This window comes from Hermetia illucens, chromosome 2, assembly GCF_905115235.1.
Source record: "Hermetia illucens chromosome 2, iHerIll2.2.curated.20191125, whole genome shotgun sequence".
In the NCBI taxonomy this organism is placed as follows: Eukaryota; Metazoa; Arthropoda; class Insecta; order Diptera; family Stratiomyidae; genus Hermetia; species Hermetia illucens.
This window is the reverse complement of record NC_051850.1, coordinates 110,554,589-110,578,737: the sequence shown is the minus strand read 5'-3', so window position 1 is coordinate 110,578,737 and position 24,149 is coordinate 110,554,589. Positions and strand designations below refer to the sequence as shown.

Here is a 24,149-nt window from a genome sequence, read left to right as displayed (position 1 = left end):
TAAAATCCAGAAATCCTGTGCGAAGAGTCTCAACGCATTAGAACAACAAAAGCTGGTGTGCGTAATCTCTTCGGAGCGAAAGTTCAGTATGGTGGCATTTGGTCCGGTCGCCTCATCCACAGCACAATGAATTTGTTCTTAGGTAACTTAGTCTTCCATTTGCCATTTCATAATGATGTCAAAATTAGAATGGCTCAACTATGAGTGTGACGTGATCCTGATGTTATTTATTCCACCCTAATCGCTATTCGAAAATATGGGAATGCCCATTCAATGGCCCAATTTAATGGACAGCTTTATTGTGAATAATTTAATAGTTCAAAGGCCTCTTAAAAGAATTTTGAAAATTTGATGGGACAGATTTAGCCTTTAAGTATTTAGTTATCTAATTCAGGATCATTATCTCTCAGAAATAAAGCGTATGGTCGTGAAAATTCCGGGATATTTTTGCGACAATATCGAACTTTTCGTATTTGTAATGTTTTTCTTTGAGTTATTGTGACTGAATGATTTGTGGCAAATAATTATATGTGTCTTCGATGTTTTGCCACGACTTCAATCGCAATCAATGCAACGATTTCGATATTTATTAGTTTGATTATTTTTTATGTAGAATTAATAAACAATGATACCACCGATGCTATTCGGTTGGGCGTCAGCCTTTCCGTTCCGTTCTCGTTGCTCTGGGTTTGAATCGTCATGGATGCTTGTGTTCGTCTTTATGCTGTCCTGCTACTGTAGACTTACACAATTTTAATTGTGAGGACAATGAAAATGAAGTACATTGAAATAAAAATAGGAAAAAGACAAAGCGAAAAAAGAATGTGTGTGGATATAAAGGGATGAACAGGAGACTTACATCAATCTTTCGCCAGACACTTAGGAAATCTGTTGATAGCAATTCCCTTTGTCTTGCATCCTTAATTGGTTGTAAAAGTAACATTTTCGTCAGCATTTTCGCGTAGTTCTGCGGAGGTGATTATTGACAGAAATTTTCATCATATTTCGTTGACTAATGCAAGAAGATTAGTGTGATCTCCTGTTCTCTTACTATTTGCTGGATCTAGAAGCTGCAACTTTTGTATTATTGTGGTATTCGATACCCCGTTGTGCCAATGCAACCTTGTTGAATCCAAAGTTGGTAACCGACTTTAGTGCAAGCATTAAGGATCACTTAAGTTCATTTATTTTAAATCGCTTCGAAGGCTTGCTAGGAATTAATCTGAAACTTTGGATCACATTTCCTTTTGAGCTTATATCATTTAACCAGACGCATTATTTAAGTATTATATCAGCTCAACTAAGGATGTTTGTTTGTAGGTTTTTGAACTCTATATATAACCTATTATATTTATGTGGAAACCTAATCCATCGTTATCCTAGTGAAGTGGTAAAGCACTTGAACATAAGATAATGTTACGGCTGTAGTGGTTTTGGTCCCAGAAATTCATTGACTGACCTTCCTTTTCGAGTTTATTACTTATAACTTCATCCCCTAAAGCCTGTGTTATGAAAGATCGTACTTTCAAAACTGATGCAAGAAATTACTACGATAAACTTATCTAACGATAAGGGATTTGAATTAAGTCGTATCTCTTAAAGAGGGTGAAGTAGTAAAAGGGAACGAACCAGTAATGATTCTCTGGCCACGGATATTCAGTACTTTCAGGGTCGTGGAGAGAAAATTCGGGGTAAAAATTGTACAGTTTTAAGGAAACAAATTATGCGGGTCTGGCTATTACTTGTTGTTCCATTGACATTTCTATTCCGGGCCTCCGAGAAAACTCCGGGCCTTGGAAAAATCCCCCCTTTCCACTCCGCTCTCGCAAGACTTGAGCACTTTCTGTGTCGCCGTCATCATAATTAACGAAAATACAACAGAGATGGCAAGTGCGGAAGGATACTAGCAAAGTTAACATGTGCTAATGGGGAAACTTCCAATTTTGTTATTGCTAAGTATTGTATATGGAATTTAATGATGAGTATCAATCATTTTCTGAAACCTCTAATGAAATATCGTGATTCTATACCTGTCGATTCAGCTGAGAATGAGTATCTGAGTTAAATCAGGGTAATAATCTAGGGCGGGCGCAATGCTGACCATATTGCCTCCTATAGGGTACTGTAATCCTGTAGTGTATCGTTATGGTTTTGACTGAAGTGCTCTAACACACTTCAAGGCTCTGATCCAATTGGACTTTTGCGCCAACTATTATTATTATAAGTATATGGAAATTCCCATATTTATGAAATTCCACGTTAGTACGTCAACACAGGATCCAAACTACACACATTAGGTGGTCTATTGTTTGGTTGTTTTTTGCGGTGTCGGTAAAGTTCGCAGGATGGATATCAGGACATTATCCTCGATACCAAATCAAGAGATCAAGAGCTCTGCTCGTTTCTACATCGACATGCTGGCTAGGATTAGCAGGTAGAACTCTTTGGCCCGCGATCTAACTACTAACTTCATTGCGAGGTGTTGTACTGCTAATTTCATTGTAGAGTGTTGCATTAGGTTAAGCATGGTAGTGAAACCGCATTGAATACTAGATGCCACGGACTGGCAATTATCGCCTGTGGGTGAAGGTGGAATATTCTGAAGTGCTCGGTTTCAGCGGCGTGCGGAGTTCATATCCGCTAAAACTGTTCCCCACTTTTACTTTGACGCTAACTCCTAAGGGGGTTTGGTGTGCCCCAGCATGTTTAAGTTGGTCTCCAGCTCCACTCTCTGAAGGCATTCAAGTTCCTGAAGCTTCTTTTGTGTAGTAACTATTGTGGTGTTCATCGCAGTCATGTTATTCTTCCCTCCATTAGGTTGAATTTAATCTCTTACAATCATTTAATGGTGTTCGTATGAATGGTTCGGGAATCATGTTCGTTTCGAGTTATAGTTTCATGCGGCCTTCCTTGTTTCTCTGTATAACACATTTCTGGCTACTTCGTAGATTGTTTTCGTATTTCCCCTTTAACTAAGTTTTGAAGAGAAAACGATCTTAATGTCTCAATTTCCTTTCTCCATGAATAGCTCGATTTCCTGGTGGAGAATAAACACCACCACGGTAGTGTCGCATACTTTGATTTCGTACTAATTCAACTGTCATAAGTCTTCCACTTTCGTTTCTTTCGGCTATTGCCTTCTAAGGCCATTAGAATTGTACTCGCAAAAGCTCCGCTGGATCAGTCAAGCATCTCGGCTATTTTGTTGCGAACATGCCTTGCATTATCAATTCCTCCATCTTCAATTTTGAGGATTCGACTTGACGCCGAACGCGCTGAAATCGCAAACAAATCTTTTAGCTCTGCAGAGATTGGAGTCAGGGCCGCTTTGTTTGACCACCAAGCGAATGATAGTTGTCGTTTCTAACTAACAGTTGTGTATCTTTAAAGCATTATGTGTAGATAGGCATCGATTCTAACAGTTTCATGGCGGGACCTACATAAGAAGACGATTTTCTTCATCCCCGAATCTGATCTGATCTACGGACCCATCGCTCTCAGTAACAATAACTGCTAATAACGCATCAAGGAGACATGTAGTTGAAAATTTTTCAACTTTTCATTCACGATGATGAGCAGCTGAATAGGTGGAAAAAACGTTTCACCACGGCTCTCAATCGTATGACATGTGATGAAGCCTTCTTGTGAATGACGTGGTTAGTCACCGTAACATTCTGATTCGAACTGCTCCTCCAAACAAAAGAAGAATCATCGTGGCCGTCAACCCACTCAAGCTGGGCTGCGCTTGACGGTCTCTTTACGGATCTATTCATCATTGCTTCTGCAATTTTGCGCAGAGTTGTTACTTGCACTTATAAGGAAATCCTGGGTATTCGAGGCTTTTCCCAGATAGTGGAAGAAATTAATGATCGTTAAGATTCCGAAAAGGGCACTGGACGTGGGTGTGCTAATTGGAGGGTCGCAAAGATAATAGCTAAGAACGCATTATGGAACATTTCGAAAACTTGATCGACAGAGAGGAACCTGGTTTCCATTCTGGATCTCTCCCCTGCACTGACCACATCAACAGCCTGCGGATCATTTGACCATCACCATCATGGTCATAGTCTTTGCTCAAGTATCTTGACTACGCAGATGATATCTGTTTGCTTTCTTATCGAATTATGGACCTTTGCCAAATTGATCTGAATTTGGAAAGAGAGACAAGTAGATTCGGACCAAGTTTCTCAGTCTGGTTGGTTATTGCACTCTTCCTATCTGCATTTATGGGCAGAAAATTGAAGGTGTTGATCAATTTATAGATCTAGGAAGTGTAGTTTCTGCCAAAGGTGGCACCGATCTTGTTATTGATAGGCGCATTATCTTTCTGATCTAATTTCGCTGATTTGTCTAATATCTGAAAATGTAGTTAGTTCATACATAAAGTTGAAATTGTTCCTTAGGAATGTTCTGGGAGTGCAACCGTCTCTGGTAGTTTTGGGGGAAATTAAAGCTACTTTCCATAATCCCTAGAATGCTTTGAAGGTAGACATGATTTTGAAATTCTTTGATTTGATTTTTTTTCACTATGTTGTAGCGACAGAATAAAGGGTGTCTCAATTGAAGTAGATTCCAAAGTGGGCAGGAGTATGGGGGACCGCAAAGTCTTCCGTTTTAATCGTGATTGAAAGGGAATCTTAGGGGGGAGTACATATCGTAAAGTTCGACATCACGCGCTCGGTTGAATCACGGTATTTTTGTTATTTGAGTTTATGGGCCTGAACATCCACGTTTTCAGCTTAGTTATGGTTGCATTTTGGCTTTTAAGGCTTACTCCAACATAAGCATCTAACCTAAGACACTTAGTTTTTTTTTTTTTGTAAAATGACGTGTCTCTCATTTTGCGAATCAATCCCTTACAGAATTGATTCCGTCATTAGTAGTTTTAGAGATATTGGAATATAAAACAAATGTTGATTGCCAGCATTATCTACCCATTCATCATTGAGGTAATAGTAAATGTTAGCTCGGTTTACACCGCACCTAATTGTTTTAACGTGACGGTTATAACATCTTGGAGATACTCGTGAACAACATAGATTCCTTACGCCAGTCGATTTGCTACAAAAAAACAACTCCTGACGTATAGATAACAATCGTCTTTTATGTATTCATATCCTTACAGAATCTTCGGCCGCACTAATTTCATGAAGAAACAACTGACTTGACCAAAATTATAAACAAAATCAAATACCTTCGCACATATACTTACACTAAACAATGTCGTTTCGATCACGATCAAGAACAACACAACCAATACCACCGACCCGACGTCGTTCCCTATCCAGTTCAAGAGTTACACCGTCAGTCGGTCCATCATCCCAGCCATCCTTATATAATGGCACCCAATCCTATTCACGACCCTACACTGGTGGTGGTTACTATCCTATGCAATCAAATTCCGCCTCTTCCTACCAGAGTCCTTACTTAGCCAATCATTACGGTTCCAGAGAGAATGTCTACAATCATTCTCCTCGAAATGGATTCTATCCCAGTGGTAATTTTCCCAATTTGTCCAGACATCAACAACGCACACAAAATACAATTCCACATAAAACTTTAGGTAGTTACGATAAACGTTACGGCTCTAATGCATATGCTAGCGATCGTTATGTTAGTCCTTATAGTAGTTATGATAATGGTGTTACAACAGCTGGATTAAGTTTAGGGATTTCACCGAAAACTTACACACCCTCGCAGATTGGAAATTCGAAACGTAACTAAGAAATTAAATTTTTAAAATATGCCTGCATTATCTTGGTATATTTTTTTTCAATTTTAAGCGAAATCTTCCTCGAACCAGAGTTTAAATTCTTATCAGCTATCCAAGCCTAATAAAGTGTCGACAGGTACAAATACACCTCCAGTTATCCTGAATCGCAGTGCGTCGCTTCGCGAACAGGAGAGGAAAGGACGCTCTAGGACACGTAGCAGAGCAATAGCAGCGCGTTCGGCCAGTGTTTCATCAGAGAAGAGTGAAGGCTACGAAGTAAGATATTTGGAGCAGACATGCTAAGTTTGAAGTTGTCTTACTCCAGTAAGAGACAGCTTACTAGAATCAGAAGTACAGTTTATTTCATCAACCCTGGTCGGTTATCATATAGCACTTGAAGCGTGTGATCCTTCAACGACTTCCATTCCGTTGTCATTGGCTAAACATATAAATCCTGCCCGACAATTATTTTCATTGTACCAACGTTTTTCATATTAACTAAAATTTTCACATTACTGACTTTCCTGCTAATTTTTTACAGAGTGGAAGTGAACGATTATCACGCTCTCGTGTAGGATCAAGTGGTTCATTGTCTGGTGAACAAAATGACAGTAAGTCAAATACAGATGCAACAGAAAATGGTGAAGTAATTGACTATAAAGCATTATGGGAAGCTGTAAAGTAAGTATTTGTGCAGTGTGTAAATTTTGAAGGTTTTTAGAATAAATTTGGATTTTGTTTCGTTGTTTAATTTTAGGTTAGAAAACGAACAGTTAAAGCAAGAACTGAAGAAAAAGGATGAAGAACTATCAACGGCAAAAGCTGCCGTTGATAGGTTTGCAAACGCAGTAAGTAGAAATCTGTTGAAATTGAAAAAAATATTTGCTCAAATAGATGCTATTTTATATGCCTTGACTTCAAATTCAACCAAACGGAAGGAAAAGCAGTATTTTTTTGCTAGCTTAAAAAAACGAATTTAGAGACTTCCAGTGCTTTCAGACAGAGGTGCCTTGTCCACTGACGGTATGACCCACGGCGACATATTTATTGAGGGCGGGGAGTTCACACTCCAGTAGAGCATGTGTTTCTCTACATCCGGTGCTATCATGCGCGTATTTCCCTTACCACGAATGAGTCCCATGACAGAAAGGTTAGAGAACTAACCCCTCGAAGTAGTGGCTCTATAACTCACTACCTTGTGATAAAAAAAATATTTGTCATGAGTAACAGTTTTAACTCAAAAATTGTGGGATAATAAAAGATCGGTTAAGACAGAAACAAAGAACCTCACTAAACCAAAATACAGCAGTTAAATTTTCTAGTCAATGACTACTAGCCCATTTCGAAAACATGCTTTTAAGAAAAACGCGTCTGAAATCTTTTCGAAATCATACAAATATGTTTCTTAAACTTCGCTGCTTTCACTCTGCGGTTCCAGCGCCATCCGATTGTATTGTAATCTGCGCCACTAGCTCTTTTCCAGTCGATGTAATGTTCTCTTTCGTCTTTTTGTGATATCAGAACGTGAGTGCTCAACGGCTTTTTATGTGGCTTTCACGCTAGATATTGGTACCCACATTAGAAGGACGGAGGAACTTGCAAAAGGCCTTCGGAAGAGGCGTGTTGATATTTGTGCTTCACAAGAAATTCGATAATGCTAAGCAAAGAAAGGGAAATCGAACGCAATAAAAATGGCTAAGAACTTCTCTATTTTGGCAGCCAGCGCATTCAATTTGACGTTGGCGTTGCCATCCGTGAGGTGACGCCATTATTCGTTTCTTCATCGATCCACAGACAGATCGATCCAACGCCGATCCTGGAGCATATGCTCTCAGAGGGCCATCCCGGTTCCCATGGTACCAGATAACCTCTGGTGAGGCTTCCGGCAGAGCCACTTCAGATAAGTCCCTTGCAGACTCGGGTCTGATCGCTCTCCTCGAATACGTGGCGTGGCATAGTACAAATGATCATATCCGAAATGAGGGTTGCTCTGATCGTGGACAAAGTGCGTTAGAGGCAAATTCGATTGTATGGAGAAGTTATTCGTGCTGACTAGAATTTACTCGCCAAGATTGGTCTAAATATCGAAGTCGATGAGAAATAACAAAAAGGCAGACGGAAACAACGATGGCTTGATACGCTGGATAGTGATTTGAGGGCGTCTCAATTTCATCCAGATCCGGCCTTTGACCGAGCAAAATGACGGAAACGATCAAGACGAACCGATAAAGCTTTTGAACGGGACAAAGCCTTAAGAATAAGTGCGCCACGGATGGAGGACCCCTCTTTAAATTTGTCTCAGGAAAACTATTTATAAGAATATTTCTTTTTTCAATACTGTTTTTATATAAGGAGTTTATTGATTAAAAATCTAGGAAATAAATTACCAAAAAAAAAAAGAAAAAAAAATCAAACAGATGAAACTCCTTGGGCACAGACAGTTGTCTTTGAATTTTGGTAGGTCTTGCTTCATCCAAGTGCCTATTCTCCTAGAGAAGTGCGTACAGATACAAATATAATAATGTATAAAACTGTTTTTTTTTTTCATGAAACTAAACGTTTTACAGAATATTTTGAACTATTTACTCTATCTTAGAGGAGTTAACTATGCTTCCACTAAAATGACTAAATCTATGTAAAGCAGCGTAACAAAAGAAATTTACTTTGCGCTGCAATAGAACTGTAGATTGACAATCGTACAATATCCGGTGAGGTTTTACCCCTGGATGAAATGGCCAATCATCCTAACATGCGACGGTCTCCGAACGGAACTCACTATCGCAAATCCCGCAGTTTGTGCAGAGCTTCTGCTTTCACTTAAACGGAGATCCCGGGAATTTAAAATTTGAGATTTGGATTTGCAGAAGGAGACAAGCAGCTGAAAATAAACACGAGTTCTCATCCGACTGGTGATCGTACTCTTCCTAGTTCCATTTTTAGACAGAGCATTAAAAGCGTTGATTAACTTATATATCTAGGTTGTTACAGCTATATTGTTTATTTCCTGCAGGTGTCGTTTTTCTTTGCCTTGGTCTCGAATTTCACTTTATTCAGAAACCTTTCAACTATTAAGTCTTTATAAAATCGAGTCTGTACACGTCGCTTGTTCTTTGATTTTCGAGGATTGATGGAACTGTCCTTGTTAGATGTTTCTCTTAATTTATTTTGAAGTACCCCAGAAGCCTAGATAAAGAACACGTTTTTCTTATGTACATATACATTTATTGGGATTTTTTATCTCTCAAAGTAGTGTAAAGGTTTGGCGTTAATAAGTTCGATTATATTTCTCCTTCAATGTAATCTTTACTTGTGATGGGCCTTCCGAAGTCTTGAATAAACTGTATTAGATTTTCTTGATCCAGGGGACCGCGTGCTCTAACTTTAAAAGCGAATTGCTGTGGCAATTAAAATATTGTATACAGCAGCGCAATTTCAACCTACGGGACATAACATGCTTCGATGCTAGTAATTATAAAACACGGTTGCATTTAATTCCATTGATCTGACAAATTTAAAAATTTTCAAAAACTTCTTCAATTCGTTGATTGCTCTATTTGACGCCTTTGAGAGCCTTAAACATCATCAGTTTTTTTCGTTTTTTTTTTTTCTCAATTTCTTTAGCAGTTAACTCCAGGTTTTGGGACCCTTCTTTGACACGCAATAGTGGCTTAACTATGATGTCTATCTGCGGACGCAATTAGCTTTGACAATTTTATTAAAACTTCATATGCTCTTTCGTCCTTCTTGTAGATCGATTACTACGTGCTTCCCCTCCAGTCACTAGGTAATTTCTCTTGTGGCTAGATGATACTTGTTGCTTTATAGATTTAACTGATAATCTCAGTTCTGTCTTCTTCTAGAAGCTGAGTGTGATTCATTTTTATTCATCTCTAACGAGCTAGAATTTGAAAGTTGTCTATCTGGCCATCGTAATTTTTATTGCTTGCGATTATTACGTTTTTTCGTGATTCTTTAGTTCTCTCTCTTTAGTATTTATCTTCTCGAGCTACCATTGCGTGCGTAGGGTAGGCCACTAGAAAAGTCGAAAAATAGACCAAAATCTATGATTTTTTTTTGTTAAAAAAAACTAAACAAATTATCGATATTCGGTAAAAAGATGTTTAATACATAAGTGGTGGAAAGCGCTGGTAAAATAAATTTAAATTTGTAAATTTCATCAGAGCAGCAAACATGTCTTTTTAATGTTTTGTTGAAAACATGCAGTGGCAGTGAACTTCTACGTTGAGTTTCAGGGGGTTGTAAAATGTTTTTCAACGAATATAGTTATGCGAGGAATGGGAGGTTTCGATTAGCATTTTTCGATGCAGATGCGGGGGCCTGAAAGGGTCAATTATTCCAAGGACCCATTCTCAGAAACTACCCAATTTAAGAATCTGAAAAAATTGTGGTGGCTCGTGCACATGGTCTCTAGGCTTCAAAATATTCGCCGTTACGATATCTGCTCCAAAAAAGTTAATAATAGTACATTGTTATATTTCGAAAATTTAAATTTAGTTCATCCTAGGTTCGTAAAATTTGGTAAACAGACTGAAAGAGGAGGAGGAGGTAAAGTTGATTCGTGCTAAAAAAGGCACAATTTTGTAATTTTTTTTTGACAACGCAGTTAAAGTAAATAAAAAAATGAAAACCAAAGATACGTTAAGTCCAGATTTCTCAGTGGTTAGAGCGCTAGGCTATCGTACGGAAGGTCGCAATTGAAATATCGCAGGTGGCAGTGGAATTTGTATCGTGACTTGACGGTGGATACCAGTCGACTCAGTTGTGAATGAGTACTTGTGTTAAATCAGGGTAATAATCACGGGTGAGTGTACAACTGACCACACTTCCTACAGGGTAGTGTAATCCTGTAGTGCACAGTTACGGTCTTGAATGAAGTGCTCTTCCACACTTCAAGCCCCTGATCCAATTGGATTGTTGTTTCAAAGATTATTATTATTAATGATACATTAAAGTATGACATTCGAAGAATATTGTGTAAAATTTTCAACTATCCATGCACCTTCGGAAAAAGTAGATTTGCGGTGCCCCTCATAACTCATTGCTGGATCATCTGAAATTAAAAAATCAAAGTTCTTTCATTAGATGATCGCTTTTCCCAGGTAACGCTGGAAGAATTTTTGGAAATTTCAATTTTTGGAAATACTTTGGGGTGAAATAGGAGATTTTTGCAGAAAAAATTGTAAAATAAAAAATATTAGTCAATTTGAAAAAACTCTCTAGCCTTACTTGGTAAATGGCTTAGCTCAAACTGAGTCATGGATCCATCATCGATCATAAAGGATGTTACCATCCACGATGTATAAAGCACCTTTTTGCTTCATCATGTCTTCTTTAGTCTTCTGCTCCTGGATCTCTCAGTTTATCACCCCCATTCATGGGTGTTTGGTCCACTACTGAATCTCACATCTTGCGTGAAGGTTAGTAAAGCAAAGAACCTTAATTCAAGATCGAGGTTGCCACATAAGCTGCAATCTCAACGATGACAGAGGTGCTTGGGTGAGATTTTCCAAATAAGTTGCTTCGTACTCTCATTGTTGTTCTCTGTAAAACCACCGATACATTGCTCCAAGAGGGGATCGTTGCTCAGATCCTTATAGATAGGTTGGATAGGATGGCATACAAAACATTCTTGGAAAGAGCGCTATACGTGCGTTTGGACGAATCCAATGCTTTAGTAGTTGCAGCTTTTTGCCATACGAACCGCAAGTCCAAGCTGAGTTATATATGAGACGTGGTTGCTTAAACCGCTGTATCTTCCTTAGCTTTCCTCCGATTCATATCAAATTTTCGCACAATAGTCTTGATAGGTTCCCCATTTGAAAAATCAAATACGTTACGTTTGAATGTCAATACCGTATTATTAAAATTTTACTGATAGCAATGTTTACAAGTCACTTGCCCTCGTTTTTCGTATTATCAAGGAAAAATTGTATTCATTGCAGATTCGTGAATTTAAGTGGGTTTCTAGATCTTTCTGGGTGGACAGCTAATTTTGAATCTTGAGTTATTATTTCGGGGAAAATCATTCTCAAAAATTTCTGATCGCAAGTAAGCATATGTGAATGTACACTAAACCCGACATGGCTCTGTAGGCAATCAGGTAATTAATTCGGATTCGAAATTCCTAGTCTACTGTTATTCTAAATTAGAGCAGTAAGCCCTTAAGATAACGACAAGTTTCAGTTATCAGTATCTGAATATTTTATTTAATTTGTTAGTAGAATTCAATTTGTTTTTTTCCCTTCTTGAACATCCTTTCTCTAAATGAAGATATTATATTACATTCGTTTAATGATTACTGTGTGCTCGAGCTTTTTTGAAGGTATATGTGGGATTACAGTTAATATATTCGTATTGTTTACATTTTTTTACGTTTTATTGTAAAGAGGTTGGTACTCGTATACAGCTGTTTTTTACTCTCTCGACAGGGACGAGAGTGGATTGATTGTATACCAGTAATTCTGAGATTCTTGCTCAACATAATTTTTTATAATTCGAACTGGTAATTCTGGTAATTTTTCACTACAAAAAAATTAAAGTAAGAAGTCAATTGAACTGGATGACATCTTTCAAGTTCCTGTTATGCGGATAAGATATGTGACAACCAGATGGTGATAAATCGGGACTCTAAAAAATAGTTTAAAATAAATTTTCGACTTTTTCCAAAGTTTTTGGGACGATGTGAACATTTGTCGCATATAACATCGTGATAGTGTCCGGATGGCCTCAAGTTGTTAGAGCGCTGGGTTGTCTTAGTGGAAGATCGTGGTTCAAATCTCACTGGTGGCAGAGGCAATTGTTATTATGACTGGATGTCGGATGCCAGTCGATTCAGTTATGGGTTAGTACGTAAGCCAAATCAGTGTACTGTAGTGTAGCGTTACGGTTTGGAATGATGTGCTCTAACACACTTCAAGGCCCTGGCCCAATATGGATTGTTGCGTCAACGATTATTATTGTTAAACATCGTGATAACACATTATTAGAAAGTCACTGAATCATACTCCCTTGAAATCTAAAAATCGTCATGGGAATTTTTCCTGTCAACAATCTAGATTGGTTTTGATGAGAGCTGTTTACTCTTTCCTTATCCCACACACTTTTATTTGCTCTTAATATTATACATTTGCACCCACGACTCGTTACTGGTACCGGATTGGTGCAGACAATAATATCTTTCAAATGTGTAATAGACAAAGGGACTATGATAATCTTTTAGTTATTCAATATTGTTTTGTTGTGAGAGATCGTGAAACGTGTCCGGTGAAAACTTTCTAGTAACCAGTCTCTGTACCTGATTTCAACTTCGACAGCAATTTCGTAGCAGTCGCACCATTGCTGATGAACAAATCCTTCATTCTGCCAGTACTCTTTCATGGATTTTAAAGATAACCATACTCTTGACACCTATAGATTCTTCTCTGAAGGTTGCTAGGGTTGCTTATGTATCTGAAGACTACATGAAGTGTTGAGCAGTTTTACAACTTCACGAATTAAAACTCGTTATTTTCGGATCGGAAAGGAGTCTAGGAATATCAAATTTTGTGTCAGTTCATATGGAACATAGATAACAATAATCAAAGGAATTTAGGATAAATTCTACTATGTATTATAAACAACGTGATACTTAGCGAATGTCGTATTTTCCTGGTGAATTGAAGATTGTAGAAGGACAGTGTCAATTTTATTTGTGAGGTCAGAGTAGTACTTTCCTTGGTCATTTGGCAATATATTTTATTGTCTCCAGAATACCACGCATCACTAATTGAGCAAATATTTTTATTAAAGTTTAGATACAATAGTTTTTCTTTGGCTTTACATCATCATTCTAAACGCTCTATCTTTCTTTTATTCTCAGACAACTAAAAATTCTTTATCAGAATTGGAAAAACGTGAACGACGAGCAATGGAACGTAAACTTTCCGAAATGGAAGAAGAACTTAAGGTAAGTGGCTTTCTACTTTTTATTTTTTTTCCAATTTGTTGCATTCACAGTCAAAAGAGGAATAAATCATAACTGAATAAATATCCTTGAATTCGCTGAAAATATAAACTTCAAATGCAAAACTAAACACCCACGTTTTAAAATGCGCTTTTTTATGTTTATGTTTTCTCAATTTGTGTTATGAATATTATGTCCGCTCAAAGAACATTTTACAACTACGAACCCATTTTTATTCGAATAATGAAGAACCGGAAAACTGGTTGTTTGTCGTTTTTCAAATAATTTTGTCTCACAGAAATCGTCCTTGGTTTTGTTTTAAGGATAAGCATTTTGATTTTGTATACAGAACCTACATTTTTGGGTTTAAATGTTGCACACCCATATTCAAGCTTCATTTCAACAATAGTACAAAGCCGTACTACTGCACACACACATACATCTCTAGATAAAATATTAATTGGCATACTCAAGTATTTGAATTTCTGTTTTAATTTAGTTTTTTGTTTCATATTTTGAAGTTTTTTTACACCAAACTGGCATTTTCTTAATAGTAAAATAGTTCCTTTTGATAAAGATTTTGAGTACGTTTATCTCGTAAAGAAAGATATTTTGCATATGACGCAGTATGCAAAAATAAACATTATCATTGCGGACGGTTATTTTATTATTCGGAATATGCCTTCCTCACTCTACTGCACAAAATACACTTAGATTGGTTCAAGACTCTTATATTGCATATGAAGGTGAGTAGATATGTGTTGTTAATTTTTTGAATCACGCTCAAACGTCCAACCTTATAGCATCAAACAAACTTATTTAGTTGCAAGGTAAGAAGTTAATTTTTAGGAATGACTAGGTCCTTACACTTGCTCATAGTTGAAGCCTCTAATTTACAATTTGATATTTGCATTATTGTTGCTAAACTGAAGGGATTTATCTCTATATAGAAGAAAAATCAAACTTCAGGTCAAAATACCCTTTCACATAGTTAATATCCTATTTTTTCTTGCTTCGATGTTTTGCCCAGTCCGACTTTAAGTTGTATACATTTAAAAAGCACCAAATTAAAACTAAAAATACCAATTCGATAACGTTGACACGTACGGTTTAGGTTACCCGCTCACTTTGGGCTATTCGGATTTTATCCATAACCAAACGATCGTGGTAACGCTCGTAAATTTGTTCGTTATATAGCCTATGAGCTCATCCATCCTTTGTGGGGGACTAAAAAATTCTTTGGAGTATCTCCCTTCGAAAGACTTTGCAATGTTCCTCGCTAAACATAAATGTTTCCCAGGAATATATGGTTTAGTACAGTAACATGATTTTCGAGCAGAACTTTTTGTAAGCTGAAATAGGATCGAGTTGGGTAGATTTTACGAGGACAGTATCTTTGATATTCATCTCGATATCGGGGACCACTTTTCTAAGGCTAGTTTAAGAAGGATATATGATAGGGAGGTCGTTGTTAATGCAGAAAGGCCTCGGAAGTGATCCTGCTATATTGAAGTCGATGAAAAGATGGTGGCCTTATAGCTATATCCGAACAGTTTTCCCATCGCTTCTCGCATGATGAGATAATGCTATGTTGTTAGCATTCAAGCATTCGTTGTTCCAGACCTTTGTGTAATTGTTCTCCATAGTTAACCAGTTCATTTGTAATTCCATCAACATCTATATGGTTGCCTTTTACTCCTTTGTGGGGCATAGCGCGTCAACCTTATCTACGCGCCATCGCACGCGGTTACCTGAAATGCGCTTCAGTTCCCCCATGACTTCTCGAAACGCTTGCATTCCTCTACTGTTCTGCGCCACGTGCCCTTGGGGTGACCCATTCGTCCGCCATCTTGAAAGAGTGGAATCCACTGCATAGCATAGCACGCAGTGCAACTGTCGTCCCTCCTTATTGTGTGATGATACGATGCAAACAGGTATTGTCGAAAGCTTGGAGTTTTAGAGTAACAGTGGAGTTGATCTTTCATGTGCTACTCCTATATAGCAATACAGAAAGAACACTAGCACAGAATAATCTCAACTTGATCTTGGTATTGAGATAATTGCATTTCCAGATTTTAGCCAAGGCAACGAAGGTAGATCTAACGCTGTTAATGAGTCGGGTAACATCGATGCCACCATCGGCAGAAACCACGCTTCCTGCAATGAGCCGTCTGATTCGTTTTGTTGGAGTTTATCTTCAGTCCAACTTTACCTGCCTCTCTTTTCAAATCCAGAGCCATTTAGCCAACGTCCATGACCCGGTGAGAGAGTAAACAGATGTTATTAGCGACAGGGCAGCATGAAGAACGTGATCGACAACAAGAAGACATAATATCTGTGACAGAATGCAATCGTAGCGGACTTCGCTTTGGACGTCAAAATCCTCTAAGATTTTACCTCAGCGCAATACGTGACATTTGCGCCGCTGTGGAACGCTTCATTGTTTACTTTCACTTGATTGTTTGAAGGAATTCGAGGTGATGTCTTCATTCGAGGCCAGAGCACCATGCTAACTCACAAACCAGGTAATTCGAACAACCATTTCGGGCAAAACTGCTAATTGAATAATTTCCAGGCCGTTATTCTTAGTGTTTTTATGTGAGCTATGAAAGCCAACGTATCGCCTGAGTATGGGGTCGGTATGGCTGCAGAAATCTCCAAGTATGATTTTGATATCATACCTGGGGAAGGTTTCTAGGTTCCGTTCTATTGCGTCTTAGGAGGTATACTTTTCCGGCGTTGCAGTCTCCTCTGTAGGAGCGTTAACGTTTATATTTCCAAATTTACCTGCCAATCGCAAAGTGCATACCCATTCGTTTATGTTTTCAGAGATGGTAACGGCAGATTTCATCTTCTTTGGTTGACTAGGAGACGTACTCCGAGCACATGGTTTACTGGTTCGCCATTATAATATATAGTTTAGTGACTCTTCTTTAGGAAACCTGTCCAACGCATCTCTTGTAACGCTATAACATCAGCTTGATATTGAGGCAGTGTATCGGCTAATTGACAACTCCTGTTCTTTACGGAGAGTGCACGTTTCATGAGAAAATGTGTAAATCTTTTGTTCATTCTCGTTGTTGGGTCCGTCGTTTTGACATTCAGAGGCTACTTTTCTAGCTTCGTAAAGACTGCTTTCCGTGTAGGATTACCAGTTGGTACAATTTGTCCCGTTGTTAGCATGGGAGACTCGTTTTCAAGAAGGATAGTCTATAGTCTATAGTCTTTGGTTAAGAATGAACTTCTGGCGATTAGAGATAGGTTTTGGCAGTAGAGCTGTTGGTGTCGGTTCAGGTTTTCCAATATATTATGCTCCATCATGGGTACCAGTCCACGTTTTGGGACCTCTAATTTTCTAGGGTTGATTTTCGTATGTGTAAGAGTCTAATACACTGCAAGGCCCTGATCCAATATGGATTGTTGTGCCAACGATTATTATCATTTATCAACGAAAATGCCTAGTATCAAAACATTTTCCAAAAGCATTTTCCGGAATCGTCTTCAATTCTTGCCCCGAATCTGTCTTTTTTGCTTTCGGTTGTGTTTCAAGGCGCCATTCGGAAGTTTAATGAGTGTTTTGGACGTGAATTAAAGTCTCGTTACCAGTTATATGTAATATGTTTTATGAATCCCATACACCATTGAGTTTGTGGAGAAAATATAGGTTCTTCGCAACAGACGGTTCAGCAGCTACCTCACTTCAATCGAAATGAACATTTTTGATTACCATTTCTTTTATCAATGTTAACTTTAATTGAAGATGTGATGTGTGTCAGCCCGAGTGAGGCATATCTTCCACTACATCTCGATCACTTTTGAATGCACTGCGCGTAGTTTCGATAATTTGCCCATTGTAAAAATCGCAGTTGTCTCTAAATTAACGATAAAAGGAATTTCAGCAATCCCTTTAAGTGAACTTATCAATTCCCGGTATTTTTTGATAGAGCAGCGTTTGGTATTAGATATTGTCCCAAATGGATTGATCTACTTTGCACGAGTGCTAGAAATTTTCCTGGAATATTTTTGAGGGTTTCATCACTCTTCCAATACAATCTGCAGATATCTAGCTTCCCAAGGTGATAGCTATATACCTCAAGGTTCATCTTGGTGAGGTTTAAAGAATCCTTTGAGCGCTTCGGTTGTTTCCCTATGAACATCTTCCACTGTTCCATTCATGGAAAACTCGCCCAGTATAGTTACCTCTATCATTTTTGCTTTCCCTAAGTGTGTTAGTTATGAACCCCATCCCGGTACCAAAGATATATAGTGGCGTTTCTTCTTCTTTGCTGATCAGTTTATCCGCCCTTATTGTGTGAACTAAACGCATTCAGTTTATTATAAGGTTGAACCTAAGTGCCTTGACGCCTAGATGTCAGTTAGGATCGCTATAGTCTGACTTCTTATTCCCTTCGGAAGTTGAAGGAGGCATATCTATCTATAGTTTAAATTTCCGACTGAAATATGCTAGTGTGCTTACTCATTGGTTCGAAGTACGTTTTCCTTTGACCAATAATTCCTGCGTGTACCAGGTTATCAGTTGCTGATTTAGACCATATGTCACTGACACGCACTCCCAGTCTGCCAAATTGCTTCATCTAGGAAAAAGAAGGAATGCAGTAATATTCCTTGTTTGTGCTTCGAAAAATCACTAAAGGTATTTTTTTTAAATAGATGGCAGTTTTCAAAAGGCTAGCTCGAGGGCCCACGTGCACTGAGAGTGTGAGATTTTTCCCACTGAAACTCGGTATGACTGAGAGGAAAGACTGCGTTAAAACCCCACCTTGGGTGTATTTGATGTAGAGTTGGCTGTTCCTCGAAACATTTAGTCCTTAGGCAGTTTGTCCTTTATGACAGTAAGTCGTTCGGCTTTCTCCTTTTCAGTCGTCTCGTCAGAGTTGTGATAATCGACAATTTCTGCACTTCCTTTTTCACATGGGAACATAATTGCTGACTGCTTAATTGCATACTTTTTTATTACTTCACTAACCATTTGTATTCACAAGTCCCTATGCAGATCCTCATTTCGAATGTACCATGCTTCTTAACACTTTGTTTTAGAAAGATTCTACGACTTTCAATTTAGTTTCCTTGGAACGGCCCCAGAGCTGTATGCCGTACTTCCGTATGGGCTGGAGATTAAATACTGCGGCAAAGGACATTAACGGTAAAAAGGCGAAAGGTCAATCAATAACTAGAGTTATCACTCTAGAAAAGTGAATATAATTGTACGTGGAGCTTAGCATGGAGCAGAGATTGAAAAGCAATCCAAAGAGGAAACTTGTAATCAGAATTGCGCCTATTAGCAAGATCTTCACATTGGTGTAACTTAAGGTTATCGGGGCCCACGTTCGGTACCATTAAAAAAAATCAATGAGGACGCTTAGGATTTGGTCTTCTGGTTCGTCTGTCCAATATTAGAGGCGTCAATTACGGGTGAAACTGTGTAGGTTAAAGGGTGGAGCGGGAGCGGCTATAAAACCAAAATCTTTATGAATGACGCCCGACATGAGGCCCTAAACACATTAAATCACAAATCATTCTAGGTTATTCATGTAAATAAAATTTGTATATAAAATTTCTTCGGGAGCTTCAAATCAGCAGAAGCCGTTCTGTGGATCTGGTAAATTATCGAGTCAATGTATTCCCCAATTGAAATAGTAAACAGCATACGGAACTATACTGCACTATAGCTCTTTAATGTCACCGTATTAAAATGCGCCACTGATTTTTAAACCATGAAATTTATTCCGAAGCAATTGGGTTTAGCTTGCTGCAGCAAGGGCAATTTTGTGTGCTCACACAGCTACTATACAAGAAGGTGTCCAACTCGAAAATATAGTTTTTTTGGAAAATTTTTGGGTGATGGAGGAGAGGTGTGCCATTTTGTATAAAGGAAATTTCACCAAATGCAGATAATGGTTGAACGGCCTGCGAAAATAGTTGTTGGAGAAGTCTCAGGTTAGATAAATGGTTCGTCTACTGATTCAGTAACAAAAGGTTTGGGCGCATTCGTGGATGTGAAGTCCTTTGAGAAGTGCAACTTGTCGAAGAATTCTTGATTGGCCACCATCGTAGCGTTGAACGATCGCCTGGATCACTTACATTTTATCATCCATTGGTCTCAGCTTTGGAGGTTCTTTTTGGGTTAGCACCCGAGGTCCGGATTAACGTTCGTTGTAATTCGCGTTCACATTACGTTTGCTAATGTGTAAAAGTGATAGTTCAATATCTGCGAATCGCTTCGATCGCGCTGCTTCCAAGGCAGAGGTGAGGCAGCGTTCGTTGAGTATCCTCTGCCCTGAAGTGATTATTGAGTTAAACTAAGAGATGACAATTCATCTTTTCCAGTTGGTTATTTCGGACTGAGATTGAGTTTTCACAATTTTGCCAAAAGGTTGGGCCGTACGTCTGTATAAATACACGCTGAATAGGTTACAGTGTATATATATATTTCGGGAGCAACTTACCCCCTTCTTTAGTACAAAGCTAGGAGTAGTGTAAAATAAAAATTGTGGTTTGGAGTAAGATACTGGTTTATCAATTTTAGGCTTGACTACAAACACAATATCTAACCTATTCGGCGTGTGTTTATACAGACGTATAGCCCAACTTTTTCGCAAAATGCGCAACAATATTGTTTAAGAGATGCTCAAAACTTGTTTATTGGGATAATTATAATGACCGAAATTTGTAGTTCTGACAATCAGGTGAGAGTGAACACTGAAGCCATTCACAACACAACCCTCCGCGACACCTATAAGAGGGAAATGGATGCCGCAATAACCGCAGTCAACAGAGGACCTGGAGATGAAGCATCAACAAATGATCTTCACAACTACCTGAAGAACGTTATCATGGATACAGCCACAAATATACTTGGCCCAAGCCGCAAAAGGAGTCGGAACGGCTGGTTTGACGATGAATGTAAGCTAGCAACGGAACGGAAGAATGCCGCATACCGAATAATGTTGCATTCTCAAAGAACGCGGGCACGCGCAGAGACTTATCACTCCGTCGAGCGGAGAAGCGACTTCACAGACGGAAAAAGGAAGCCTGGGAGAACCAACAAGTCTGTGAACTAGAAAAGTACAGGGAGCAATCGCACCAGGCACAGAAGGCGGAAGTTTTACCAACAAGTCAGCAGGATGAAGCCTTATACACCTCGATGCTCATCCTGCCGAGACAAAGAGGGAAATCTGATTTCCGACAGAATGGGCATATTAGAGCGATGGGTTGAGTACTTTGATGAGCTACTGAACAACCAGAACATAGGCGAGTTGGAGGTCCCGCCAACTGAAGACGACGGACAAATACTGCCACCACCAAGTTTAGTAGAAACAGTCCGTGCAATTCATCGGCTAAAAAATCATAAGTCGCCAGGAGTCGATGGAATTACAGCCGAATTGGTTGAGTATGGAGGCGACCAGTTACACCAAGCGGTTCATCAACTTGTGCTCAAGGTATGGGACAGCGAATCAATGCCTGACGATTGGCAACGAGGCATAATCTGTCTCATACATAAAAAGGGAGATATCACACAGTGCAGCAATTATAGAGGTATCACGTTGCTGAGTACCATCTATAAGATATTCTCCACTATCTTGCTAGGCCGGATAGCCCCAAACGCCCAGAACATTATTGGCCCATACCAAAGATGCTTCACTCCAGGCAAATCAGCAACGGATCAGATTTTCTCTCTGCGGCAAGCGATGGAAAAACTGTTGGAATATGGACAACAGTTGCACCATCTATTCATCGACTTTAAAGCCGCCTATGATAGCATAGCCAAGGTAAAACTTTACACGGCCATGAGAGAATTCGGTATCCCGACGAAATTAATAAGACTGACTAGGCTGACCCTGACCAATGTGCGAGGCCAGATAAAAGCAGCAGGATCACTCTCAAGACCATTCGACATCAACAATGGTCTACGACAAGGGGATGCGCTATCATGCGTCCTCTTTAACCTGGCCCTCGAGAAAGTGATCCGTGATGCTGAGGTGAATGCAAGAGGTACGGTCCTCTTCAAGTCCACCCAACTACTGGCCTATGCTGACGATATCGACATCATGGGAAGAACCACCCGAGACGTACAAACTGCCTTCAACCAGATCGAGCAGGCGGCGATTGGGGCGAGATCATGGGCTGCACATCAATGAAGGCAAGACAAAATATATGGTGGCAACGTCAGCACCGAAGACGAATCAACCAACAACATCAAACCGGACTGGTCAAACACAAAGAAGAATAAGGATAGGAGAATACAACTTTGAGACCGTTGACAATTTCTCCTATCTAGGGTCGCAAATCACAACCGATAACAGCTACGATGATGAAATCCACGCACGGTTGTTGTCAGCCAACAGAGCCTATTTCAGCTTACAAAGACTGTTCCGCTCGAAACGTCTCACCATAGGGTCAAAGCTCTTACTGTACAAGACAATGGCCTTGTCCTCATGTATTCCTCGGAGACTTGGGTTCTTAGCAAGAAGAATTGCGAACTCTTGGCCGCGTTAGAGAGAAGAATCCTCCGAAGAATTTTTGGCCCCCTACATGAGGATGGACGATTCCGTAGTCTACACAATGACGAAATCTATGAGCGATACCATGACCGTCCGGTTGTGGACAAACTCCGGCTCAATAGGTTACGGTGGGCGGGTCACTTAATCCGTATGGATGAAGATGATTCCACCCGGAAAGTCTATAAGGGCAATATCTATGGTAGAAAAAGAAGACGAGGCAGACCCTGCCTAAGATGGAGCGATGGCGTGGGCCAGGACACCAGACAGCTTTTAGGGATATCGAATTGGTGGACCTCGGCGCAAAACCGGGATGTCTGGAGTTCCTTATTAAGGCAGGCCTAGACCGGATATCGGTTGTTGCGCCGTTGATGATGATGAAATTTGTAGTTATTACACATAAAGTGGTCATAACTATATGATAAATTTAGTGAAAAGTTTGAATGCTTGGTAAACGTTGCATCCTGTATGATGAAATCTATGATGATCATTTACCACTAAATGGCGCACAGCGCATTAACGACGTCTATACGCCATCGTTTTCGGGTTATTGAAGTGTGTTTCAGTTTCCTCCAGGACTTCGTGAGGACTTTGAAATCCTCCTCCACTATTCTGCGCCATCTGTTTCCGGGGCCGCCTGTCGGCCGTCCAGCAAGGGTTCGCTGAAGTGACCTTCAGCTCTCTGCAGGACTGATACCAGTATTTCTTTCAATTTTCGGAGAATCTGGTATGCTCCATATTCGGAATGGTTTTGACCGCCTGGAAGAATAGAGCCCACTTAATGAGAGACCTTATGTTTGACAAATCGTCAAACTTTTTAGGAACGCGGACTTGCTCATGATCAAATGGGTATAATTCATTTCAAATATTCATTCTAAATGACACTTCCATAATCCTCCTGAAAATTCTGTCTTCTTCGATTATAGTTGGGTAAGAATAAACTCGGCGTATTTTATGTGGCTGTTGCTTTTTAAGGTTTTGTGTAAAACAAAACCTTATTAAAATCGGTTTACTATCTGTTTGTCTGTCTTATTCGTCACACCCATTTTCCTGAGAAACGGTTATAGCGACTGACACCAAATTTAGTGGAAAGGTAGTAACTGTGAATGATCACGCATACAGTGTGTTGCATTCTATTACATCGAATTTAAGGGGGGGGGGGCTCCATATATGCAAAAGGGGGGTGTAATTTTATTCACCAAATATAGTCATGTGGGGGATCAAATGTAAGGTCTCAATTAGGACTTTTCAAAGCTGGTCTTAGTTTTGACATTTGTGCGAAAGATGGGGTGTGGGGGGTCGGAAGTGATCATCTTTTTAACGGATTCATTCTCATAAAATACTCAATCCAAAAAACTGAAAGAAAACAAGAGGCTGCCACTATATGGTGTCTAGGCTCCGAAATATTCTATATACCAATATCTTTTCAAATAAAGTTGATAATAGTATATTACTATAATTTTTTGTAATTGGCTGCAGGACCCCCTTAAATTTATCCTAGAACCACGAAATTTTTGAGTAATGGAGCGTGATCCTACCAATGGTGAAAATCGCACTATTACTAGCAAACTTATAATAGGTTAAAGTTTTCGTTTCTTTGCAAATTCAAGATTATGAATGTCAATATCATCTGAAAGTGGATATTCTCACATAATATATGCGTATATTACGTATTATTAGTATGTAACTAATGGGGCAAATGCACACTCAAATACCTTTTTATTAGAAATACACAAAACCTTTCATACTTGAAACGTCTAGCTTCCGGTTTCCCAACTTGTTCTTATTTCAGATATATGAGTATGTCTCTTCCTGAACGCCCAGGTAGAGGTGCGAGTGAAGTTTGTGCATTATGTTTCCCAAAGTCTTGTAAATATTGTCCTTGCGCAATATCTACACTCCCCCCCATTGCATGGTTTCTACAACATTTACCCTGGGACATGCAAATCAATTA

General features: G+C 39.2%; 1 protein-coding gene across 10 annotated transcripts in view; it reads left to right on the top strand.

Annotated features, from left to right (window-relative positions):
* Positions 1–24,149, top strand: part of LOC119650268 (protein phosphatase 1 regulatory subunit 12B) — a 218,992-nt gene that overhangs the window by 177,335 nt on the left and 17,508 nt on the right. For all 10 annotated transcript variants that reach the window (XR_005249251.1, XM_038052883.1, XM_038052884.1 and 7 more), the window contains 3 exons: positions 6,255–6,394; positions 6,471–6,561; positions 13,593–13,679. Coding sequence is in view for 9 of the 10 variants with exons in the window: in XM_038052883.1 (XP_037908811.1) it covers positions 6,255–6,394; positions 6,471–6,561; positions 13,593–13,679 (318 nt within the window). In the remaining variant the exon portion in view is untranslated. The remainder of the gene's footprint in view (positions 1–6,254; positions 6,395–6,470; positions 6,562–13,592; positions 13,680–24,149) is intronic.